The following is an 11288-nucleotide window of genomic DNA, read 5'->3' as shown; positions in this document are numbered from 1 at the left end:
CATATGTCATTAACAAAACCTAATCTTTCGTAGGCTCTTTCCTCACCTACTGAATATGTTATTTGCACGGCCACTAAACGGTCCGTCAGGAACATCGATTTTTCTTTTCTTTCTAAGATGAAACAACAAAGCAATTATTGCCAGCGTGATCGATTGGCGGAAAACTCACAAACTCGAGTATAAAAACGGACCACTAGCTTAACCTTCTCGAGAGATTAGAGTACAAGGAAAGCAATGGGAGGGGTCAATCTAGCAAAGCCCACATTGACAAGCATTTCTTTCCAGATCAGTACCGTCCACGCAGCGGTGACAGCAACGGCAAGACGGCCCCCGTCGCGATCCTGACATCGTCCTTGAGATTCGTGCTCCCGTGACGTGTCGGCATCGGAGGGTCCCCTCGCTGGGTCAATGGGCGGTGGGGCCCGACCACCGACCGGGATCTTTTTCCTGGCGCGCAGAACCGTTTGTTTCCACCCTCTTTTTTTTTCACCGGGCACTGGTCTCCTCCCGGCTTTTCTCCCTACCTTTTATAAGCGCGCGCGCTGCTATCGGTCGCACGCGTCGCGGAATCACAACCAAACCCCACCACACGCACGCGCGCGCCCGCACCGGTTCGCCCACTGGCAACCTCGCGACGCCAAGCGATCGTCTCGTCTCCGAGTTTCACCGGTTGCCCACTCGCCACCCGCGCCCGCGCGTACGTCGCTGCAGCTAGCGTAGCTGGCTGGCTAGCTAGCTAGAGGCGCAAGTTGGTGTCAGGATCAGTTTAATTACAAGGTTGTCTGATCTATATATTGCTGCAAGCACGACGGGCGCCGGGTACGTTGGCTGCACCCGGTCTCAGCTGATACGTTTGCATAGACGGATACAGTCGATACACCGGCGGCGCGCGCTCTGCCTTCTTCTCCGCGCATGGACGCGCCGAGCGGCGAGAGCGGCGGCGGCGGTGGTGGCAGGAGGTGGAAAGGGAAGGGGGTGACGCCCATACAGCCGCGGCGGCAGCTGGGGACGGTTTTGGAGGACGCGTCCGTGGCATTGCTGCGGCCGCTCAAGAAGATCGGGCGGAGCCCCGACCGCCTCCACCGCTCCGCGTCGTCGCTCTCCACGTCCTCGTCGGCCCCGCCTTCGCCTCGCTCTTCTTCGGCTTCCGACGCTCCAGCCGGCGTCATACTGTCATCACCGCCGCCGCCGTCGGCGCGACACATCTTCCCCTTCGCGTACGAGGCCTCCGCGGCGGCGGGTGGTGGGAGCCCGAGGCTCCACTCGATGTGGCAGCAGTCCAGCGTGTCCCTGCCGACGTCGCCACAGCAGCAGCAGCCGTTGCAGCACCAGCAGATGATATCGTTCGGCGCGTCGCCTCCGTGCTCGACGACGCAGTTCGTCGTCCCGGAGAACGCGCAGCAGCAGCAGATGCTGCTCCGGTACTGGAGCGAGGCGCTGAACCTGAGCCCGCGCGGTGGACCTGGAGGCTTGCCACCGTGGCTGTACCAGCAGCTGCTCCGGGCCCCGCCACCGCCGCAGAAGCTTTACCGCGGTGTCCGTCAGAGGCACTGGGGGAAGTGGGTCGCGGAGATCCGCCTGCCACGAAACCGCACGCGCCTGTGGCTCGGCACCTTCGACACCGCCGAGGACGCCGCCATGGCGTACGACCGCGAGGCCTTCAAGCTCCGCGGCGAGAACGCGCGGCTCAACTTCCCGGACCGGTTCCTTGGGAAGGGCCGCGCCGGCGGGAGCGGTCGCACCAGCGTAAGCTCCGCGGCCGCCCTATCCGTTGCCGCCGCGTCGTGCTCGTCGTCCTCGCCATCGCCTCCGGAGACACCTGGCGAGCCAAACACGCAGCAAGCTCCCCAGCAGCAGGAACAACAGCGTGATCCGGCAGGATTGTCCATGGAGAAACAGCCACAGCCTCCGGCTCCAACCTCTCGTCAAGAAGGCTGCTCTAGCGACAACACAGCTGCGCCGTACTCGGCTGAAATGCTTCACGCGCCGGTGGCGTCCGCGTCCGGGTCCGGCGGCATGTGGGTTCCTCCCGACGAGTCATGGTTCAGCACGTGGGGCCCTGGCAGCTCCTTCTGGGACGACTACGATATGGACAACGCTCGCGGCCTCTTCCTCCACCCTCGCTTCTCCAGCGATGAAACTAGCATGGATCATTCCGGCACGCAAGGAACGGTGCCGGCAACGGCAGCAGGGATTGACATGGCATGCGATGATGTTCCGGTAACCTCTTCTTCTTCGGATCTCCCTCCCAATGGGACGATCTCAGACTCCTAGTCCTACCTAGCTTCACGTCGAAGGATTAAGCATGCATAGATGCACACAGCCAAACACCTCGACGATCTATTCCATTGCTCATCGACTTCCCTCACAAAGTATGACTGGGGTAGAGATGCTTGCAGATTGCAGTTTTAAAGACAATTTGCAGCATCAGACAGCTCTACGTACGTACTACAGCAACTACTTGGCCACACCTCTTATCAATTCTGAAGACTTTCTGAACCATAATTCACAAGGGAACCCTGTTCTCGGCTGCGATTTTTAGGTCAGCTGGTTGGGGTGACCATGGTACAATTCCCTTTATTTCGTATCTCTCCCAAGATTGTGTGTGTCAGATATTCGTTAAACTCGACTTCAAAAGTTTTGAAGTATTCATCTTTCCTTTTACTCACTCGATAGCTTTGTTGATCTAATTAGGTATTCATTACTGGGCTATGAGATTACTACTTTACTAGAATAATTTCATGCATATGTATGTGTTCAGATGATTAGTTTCACTTAGATTTATTTTCATGTATCTGGAACGTCTCTGGCATTCCACTGTTTTATGTACTCTGACTCTGGCATTCCACTGATATCTGTTTCTAAAGATACTTAGGCCGCGCCACGTTCGGCCTAAGTTAGAGTTCCCTTATTTTTCGCATGCACATTTTCAAATGGTTAAACGGTGTATTTTTGTGAAAATTTTTTATAGGCGAGTTGCTTTAAAAATCATATTAATCTATTTCATATTTTTTATAATTAATAATTAATTAATCATGTGCTAATTATTCTATGTTTTTCATACGGGATAACTAACCCTACATTTACTACCTCTTAGTGCATACATTTTTAGATAGTGGATATGTTATTTTCATATGTTAGAATTCACCACTTAGACTTACGGAAATAGAAAATATGATTATCATATGATTAATCAAGAATTAAATATTTAATATTGAAAATAAATTTTATTTGATTTACTTAAAGGAACTTTTCGATTAGAATTTTTTACACAAAATGCACCATTTAGCAATTTAAAAACATGCTAATGAATATTGAGAAAGTAGCTAATCTTATTATGTACTCTCTCCGTTTCATAATGCTTCATATGTATGTTAATGAATCTAGATACATGTATAAATTATATACATTCATTCATGAATGAATTTAGATACATTATAAGACGGAGATAATAGTTTAGAGCACGACCAATATTCCGTCCAAATTGTTTAGGGCACACAACAATACATTAAACCACTACATACATGCTGTATGTACATAACAACTCGTAAGTTTGGGCGAGCGGCCAGTGCGTGCGCGCACGGGGGTTTCTGTCCACTGCAGAACTCGCAGTACGTACTCTCTCCTTTTCTATATAATGTTTGATCATTTGTCTTATTTAAAAATTATAGAAATATCATTTATTTTGCTTGTGGCTTACTTTATTATCAAAAGAACTTTAAGCATGACTTATCATTGTTTTATATTTGCACTAAATTTTTGAATAAGGCGAAGGGTCAAACGTTGCAAAAAAAATCAAACACATTATGAAACAGAGGTAGTACGTAACTGAAGCCTGAAACACACAAGGCAAAAAAATGGCGGGTGGCGGCATGGTGCAACTTGAATATAGTAGAGTCGTCATGATAGGTGACCAACCTATACCATCGATCAGATTGGTCTTAGACACAAGTAGTTTGCCTGATAAGAACGTAGGTTTACCATATATGCCGCCACATGTTTAACCGCAAATTTACGGAGAGACCTTCGAGTTTTCTTATAGCAATTGTACTTGTATTTGTAAGGGTCCGCGCGCGAGAGAGCATGTGGGGCTCCGGCAATGTAATCAGGGCAACTACTGCAACGGTGTGATCGACAGCTACAATCATACTCCCCAATCAATCCGCTGACGACCTCACCCAATACGACCACTTGTTAAAGAGCGTTGTTATACGTACAATCTTTCGTTTATGAAGTTTGTACGATCAAACAACTCTATCCGTGTTTACTAGTAGAGGGAAGTTACGAATCCATAAAAACAGATTCATCGTAAGCAAGCACAAGAGACATGTCATTTGATCGTACTAGAATTGTAAGCAAACATCATACCATAGTATTTTCGCTTGTTAAAGGTCTTAGTTACCCACTACAGGTCTTGGAGTCCAAGCACGCCAGTCGTTGTGTGACTGGGTGGCCGCCTGGCCAGTGGCGAGATCAAGTTTGATGAGTGATGATGCATTGGTGGCATACTGACAATGCATCCTACGAATTTGTGTGCGCTACTGACAGTGTTCTTAGATCCAGTTTACTTATGCTATAGTGCACTTCGTGCCATGGTATGTGAGGTAATTATACATATGGCAAATGCGATAATTTTCTTTCATGGATCATATGCTACTGCGTACTGCCTACTGGAATCATAGGTCCAAACAAGTTTACATGTTCTCTTTTTGTTGGGCAGATTGTTATAGGACATAAAAAAGCCTATGGTATGAATACGTAATGGTTCAATCTTTCGACACATTTTAATGAACCGGATAGCCCAATAAACCCAGTTGTGTCTATCATCCATGGACCATAATTCCAGGGAATAATAAGTCATCGTCATTGTTCATTCATCCGTAAACTATAATCTGATTTTTATTTATTCATGTAATATTGTAACGAATACATGCAAAGTTTTCAAAAGGAGTATAATTTGATACCGAGAAAGGCTTAAGAATGTACTTCTCCGTAAAAAAAAAAGAAGATTTATGAGTTTTGAGTGTTTGACCATCCGTCTTATTTGAAAATTTTATTAAAATTTGAAAAAAATTAGTCCTGTGTAAAGTACTATTCATGTTTTATCATATAATAACAATACAACTATTAATCATAAATTTTTTTCAAATAAAACGAAGACTTAAAAATTTTATCAAAAACCCGTAAATTCGTTTCGTACGGGAGGATCAAATGACCCTTGGGATGGTCGCAGGTCAGTGTAGACATCCACCTCGCCAATCGCCATCCACCCCCAACCTTCAGCGGCCTCGGCAACTCTTATCCTCACGTGCACACCACCTGCTCGATGCAATTCCCCACACGGCCACCAACCGTGCCGATGGCACCCGCCACCGCCACCGCCACCACCACCACCACCGCCGTGGCGTCCCCCAGCACCTCCTTCCGCCCCCTACGCCGCAGCCTCCTCCCCCCAACAACCAAGGCCGCTCGCTGCCCCCCGCCGCCGCGGTGCCGCGGGCGCCTAGGCACCGCGCGCCAGGTTGTCGCCGCTGATGTGTCCTCGTCGCCCTCGGACGTGGCCGCCGAGGAGGCCGCCGCGGCCCCCAAGATCGGCAAGCGCGTGCGCGTGATGGCCCCGGTCCGCGTTCACCACGTCTCCAAGGCGCCGGACCTGGACCTCCGTGGCATGGAGGGTGTGGTCAAGCAGTACGTCGGCGTCTGGAAGGGCAAGCGCATCACGGCCAATCTCCCCTTCAAGGTGGAGTTCGAGCTCAGGGTGGATGGGCAGGACAAACCAGTCCGGTTCTTTGCTCACCTCCGGGAAGACGAGTTCGAGCTCGTCGGAGATGAATAGCCTAACAGGTCGCTCTTACAGAATAATGTGCTCTTGTGCTCTTGGCTGCGGATGCAGAATCTGTATATGAGAAGAAAAGATTAAAGAGGGTGCGAGGAGATCGCAAGTAAGTTGTTTGCTTACTTGTCTGCTCTTCCTCACTCTTTTGTAGTTCTGTTCAACATCAACATTTTGATATGTGAGAAACTGAGAATGGTTGGGATTATGAGTTATAACAATTATGAATGAAATGGTTATACTGATGATTCTGTGTTGGTCTTATTCATTAGTAATATTTCTAGTTATTTTCCAAGAAAATTTGTTGCTTCCAGGAATATGTTACTCATAGTGATGGTAGTTGATTCCTCTAATTAGTGTAACCTTGTGGTACAATTGGAACACTGAATTGTGTTTATCCATTGTCTGTTGACTTGACCATATATTCAATTACCTCGATTTCAGTTGTGAGCTTTTCTTGTTTCGTTCTATAACAACATTGAGAATCATTGGGCATTCAGAACTTGGATCAGGGTTAACCAACTAAAGTTGATGGGTTAATTATAAGTAGTGCAGTTGGTTCCTCGACACCTAACTGTTGCTGGTGCCTCCGTTTACTCCTCAAACTTGTAATTTACCAGAACTGGTCGCCAGACTTTTACCATAGATTCGTTTTCCATCCCTCTATCCATCACACATGGCCACATGGAGTTAGCCTTGTTTCTAGTTGAGTTAAATGGTGTGAAATGTATTCAATGTTTGAGTTGAGTTCCCTTTAATCTCGATCATTTGAGTGAGAGTGATGCTTTAGGTTTGGCCTGTGCACATGCCTGTGTGAACCCGATCAAACTTAGATGGTAAATGAACTGGATTGTGGAGGTAATTAAGCTATTTAAACTAGAGTGAAGTGCATCAGCGGTCCCTAAACTTGTGTGCATATGTCATCTAGGTCCCTGAACTCTCAAAATGTATTTTTGGGTCACCGAACTTGTCTGGGGTGTCATATAGGTCTAAACGGGCTCCGACCCGCTCCATCCGCTGATGTGGCATGCCACGGTAGCGCCTACGTGTTGGTGGGCCATGTGGGTCCCACATGTCAGTATCTCTCTCCTTATTCTTTTCTCTCCCTTCTCAATTCCTCCACTCCTTTGCGGTGCTATCTCGTTCCCTTCTCACATGTGCGCTCGCCCAAGCAGGAGACGGCTGGCTCACGATGACGCAGGCGGCAGCCGGGCGATGTCAGCGCCACGTAGGCGCCACCGTGGCATGCCACGTTAGTGGATGGAGCGGGGCTACCGTTTGGACCTATATGACACCCCAGACAAGTTTGGGGATCCAAAAATGTATTTTAAGAGTTCAGGGACCTAGATGACACATGCACACAAGTTTAGGGACCGCGGGTGCACTTCACTCTTTAAACTATAACCTTGTGTCTTGTGATTAGGTCCTGAGTAAAGCTAAATGTGCATAGTCTATTTATAGCAGATGTTGGTTGTGATTCTTTCAAGATATAAAACATGATTCTTTCAAGATATAAAACATAAGTCACCAATGCTGGAAACTTAACGGGAATGAATGGATGAGTTGGGTACTGAGTTTATTTTTTATAGGGAATAAAGGGATCTTGCAAGTTACCTGATCCACGGAAATGAATGTTATATTGCAGTTATCTAGATATTAGACTTTTGCTCTCTATGTTTTCATGTGCTAGAAAAATAAGCTTAAGTTTTTTTGAATCCTTTCTAGCTCATTCGCAATGTTAATACGCATTACCAAGTCTATAATATTCCTTCCGGTTCCCAATTATAAGACTTTTTGGCCTTGTTTAGATTTATATCTGTGCTAATGAATCTAGACACACATACAAAACATACACATTAATACATGGATGAATCTAGGCAAACCTAGAAAGTCTAATAATTTGGAACGGAGGGGGTATAATTTTCTCTGGACATACTTTCCCCAATATATCCAGGGTGATACTTTGTCTTGCTGTAAGATCTTTATCAACTAGGGCCAGAAAATTTATACAGGCTCTACCCAATCTAAGTGGTCTTTAAGACTACAATTCATCTTTAACAGATGCTTCTAATTGTGAAAATTCATATGCTTCAGTACAAATGAGCATCTGGTTTTCCATGATTGTAATACGTGAATCAAATCTTGAGGATCAAATTGAAGCAGAGTTCAACAATGCCTTCGTTCTTTTTAGCTTTTGTGCTACTGCCCTTTTGTATTGTCCTGATGCTCATATACTGGATCCTTTCATGGAAGATGATAGTAAAAGATTCTGGAAGCCCGACATAGTGTTCATTTGATGGAAACTGTTTTCTTCTTTTCCTTTTATTTGATCAACATCTCACTACTTAAAGCAGAGCCTTCTGTCCTCCCCATCCCAAAAACCATCGCTTGACACCCCCCCCCCCCACCCCCAAACAAAAAAAAGCAAGTGGTTTCTTTAAGAAAACAATTTCTTTTCTTCATGATTCTCTGCAGTCCATCATCAGTCTATGGATCTTTTCTTTTCTCTATGGACATGTGCCTATCATTAGTTGTATGGACCTGTTACAATGCACTAGTATATTATTAGTGGATTTTTTTACAGTTCTCCAAGACTATTTTGCCCATCCATTTCATGTTGATCGAATGCTTGATATTGTTATTTCCTGCTAGGAGGTAATAGATCTTCAAAAAGGAAATAAATAATATGTTGTACTTGCTATTTTAAAGAATGGGAAGTACTTAATCTGATAATCTTGTTATTTGTCTATTTCTAATTCAAATCACATTTAGCTTCCAAATTTCATTTTCAAAATCATATATACATCGTATATGAGTAGTTCAGAATTATAAGATCAAATCACATCCAAAAAATTAACTTAATCTGGTATTTTTTTTGGTGAAATTTTAATGATAAGTTTATAGGAGCACATTTTGATTTCTTTTTGAAATATTTGAAACTAGAAATTTCAAATCATCGTTCCTTGTTTGTTTCCACACAAATATGTTTTAGATACATTTCATGTTTTCTTGGCTTTACAACAACATTTTATATATGGTTTAAATATAGTGGAAAATTTATTGCCTACTAGATAGTTGCTAATTTGGTGGAGCCTAATCTCCTTCATGCATGGCTAAGTTGGAAAGGGTAATAATGTGCATTAATGTATTAATAATTTCCTTTTGTGTTTTCTATTAATTAAGAGAATAAAAATATGTTTTATAAAAAATAAATCATATATTCAAGGGCTGATATTTAACAATAACTCTTGCCTCCTTGGAGGTAATGTTGAGTATCTTAAAGGGCTCAGTAATAGTATATTGAAAAAAAGAGTAATCAGTTTTCGTCCCTTTATTTTTGAACAGCCCTTTTTGTGGTTCAATGGTATGGATCTCTGAAAGAACATGCATCTTACTGTGGCGTGATCTATGACGTCCTGTATAATTCCTTGATCTCAAGTTCTCATCTTGTGGGTATTGTTTTCCTTCTGCTGGATACTGAGTTTCTGTTGGAACGTTCTGAGCACTGTTCTTTTGTCATACTTCAGTTGAAGGTAAAAGTTTCGACAGTAACTGTCAATATGCTGCAGTTTCTTCCTTTCTCTGGATGTATAGTTAATCAAGTCAATATACAGGTAAAAATTAGGAAAAAAAATTACACCTCCATCTTTTTGCTTCAAAATTTTAATTTTTAACCTTAAAATAGAATTGATTTGGGGTTTTTTTTCATCGAAGTTTTTTTTATTCTTGGTTTTTAAATAGTTAAAAATATGTCTATAAAAAATTTTATTCACAAATTATTTTTCCTTTGCAAATATGCTCCATCCACTTTGATGCACTTTCAATCATATGTCTTCAATGTACATTAATATGTAGGGTTGTGGTGAAATCATCAAAATCTTGGTGATGAGGTAGCGGTACATTGTACTTCTAGGTGTTAAGTTTTTGTTTACTTTGCTAAATCCTTTTTTTCCTTTCAGCTTTTGTGAATGCACCAACTTTATAAAAAAAATATCAGCTTTGATTCAACTGAAAACATTGGATTCTATTCTTGTACTCCCTCCTTTCCAAAATACAATCATTTCTAGATTATTTAGCAAATATAAAGGATTTAAGGTTGGATAAAAATCCTTTTAGTCACTTAGTGATCATTTCTTAGTATTGAATTGTTGATATTCTCTGTGTAAGCTTCTCATGTGTTAGGGGAATAATTGACGATACGAGAATCATGAAAATCGACATAGAAATGCTTATATTGTGATACGAAATTTGAATAATAAAATGTCTACATTTTAGAACGAAAGGAGCGGAAATAATGAATTACATGTTCTCCTCTCCTTGGTTGATGATTTTACTCTGTCCGTTCATATTTTTTTTCAAAATGCGGTGTACATGAGTTTCGATTTAATCCTTTCATATGCAAAGCCATCTTTTTGCCACCAAATTATAAGCATAAGCAAAATTTCGAATTCTAAGTCAATGTTATTGTTAATTTTGGAGTTTTTTATGGTATTTTATTTTGCATTTGCTAACAAAATGTATATAAAGTTTTAACACAAATTGTTTCTAAGTATTGATAAGTATTTTGCTTATGACAAGTATAAGTGAAAGGACTAGAGGTTCACACCACTTCCTATGCAAACATACTTGCAGAGTTACAGACATCGAGTGATTGATACAAAAAACTCATTGAGTTCGTTCATATGCCAAAGACACCTCCGCGGAGCTGACGCTTGATCCGGCTGGTTAGCGTACGCGGACGTGGAAATCAGTGGGATACTCAAATCCCGTCAATTTGTGAGAGAACGTCAACGGATCAAGGGTGACGGAATCGTGTCTTTTACCCCGGATCTGAACATCATCATCTGTAAATTCCCATCACGTGAAGTGAAACTGAGATGCTCTCCTAGCAAAGCTCGGCAAGTCGCTCCAATAGTCTGCTTGTTTGCTAGTAGCGGCTAGCGAAGAAATTTACAACGGTCGACCTTTTAAGTTCAAAAAAAGTATAAAGAATGCGGTATGGTCCATCACCTCATCTACCCGTAGTCGAGTACTACGTATCTATCTCATCCAGTCGTCGCCATCTCAGAACAGTGAAGTACGTGGATTATACGGTAACGTATCTTACACCGTATACTCAAAATTGAATCCACTCTAATGACTCTAGAGCTGGTTGGGCATGGGAGCACGATTTTTTAATTTTTTAAACATTTTTAATAAATAATTTTATTACAAAACACTGAATAAAAATATTTTCACTATATGAACATTTTGGAGTATATGTATAAAATTTGCATTCATAAATTTATTTTATTTATAAATATATCATTTGGATTTTTCTAGAAAATGCCAAACAATCATCCCCAAGAATTTAGAGTTTGGTATACTTGAAAATAAACTATAGAGAGAAACCGAAGGAATTTAAAGTTTTGTGTAATCTAGAATATAAACTAAAGGTGGAAACCGGGAAAACCCA

At 43.0% G+C, this 11288-nt stretch overlaps 2 protein-coding genes across 2 annotated transcripts; both read left to right on the top strand.

The window, feature by feature from the left end:
• Positions 1 to 912: 912 nt before the first annotated feature.
• On the top strand, positions 913 to 2918 carry LOC102717611 (ethylene-responsive transcription factor ERF054-like). The gene has a single exon (XM_015836039.2). It carries the CDS (start codon positions 913 to 915, stop codon positions 2272 to 2274), a length of 1362 nt encoding a protein of 453 aa, XP_015691525.2. The 3' UTR covers positions 2275 to 2918.
• A 2308-nt stretch (positions 2919 to 5226) lies between these two features.
• LOC102715203 (ferredoxin-thioredoxin reductase, variable chain) lies at positions 5227 to 6072 on the top strand. Its single transcript, XM_015836038.2, has one exon. It carries the CDS (start codon positions 5327 to 5329, stop codon positions 5834 to 5836), a length of 510 nt encoding a protein of 169 aa, XP_015691524.2. The 5' UTR covers positions 5227 to 5326; the 3' UTR covers positions 5837 to 6072.
• Positions 6073 to 11288: the final 5216 nt, after the last annotated feature.

This window comes from Oryza brachyantha, chromosome 4 (genome assembly GCF_000231095.2).
Source record: "Oryza brachyantha chromosome 4, ObraRS2, whole genome shotgun sequence".
Lineage (NCBI taxonomy): Eukaryota > Viridiplantae > Streptophyta > Magnoliopsida > Poales > Poaceae > Oryza > Oryza brachyantha.
The sequence above is the reverse complement of the archived record's forward strand: the minus strand, read 5'-3'. Positions and strand labels throughout refer to the sequence as shown.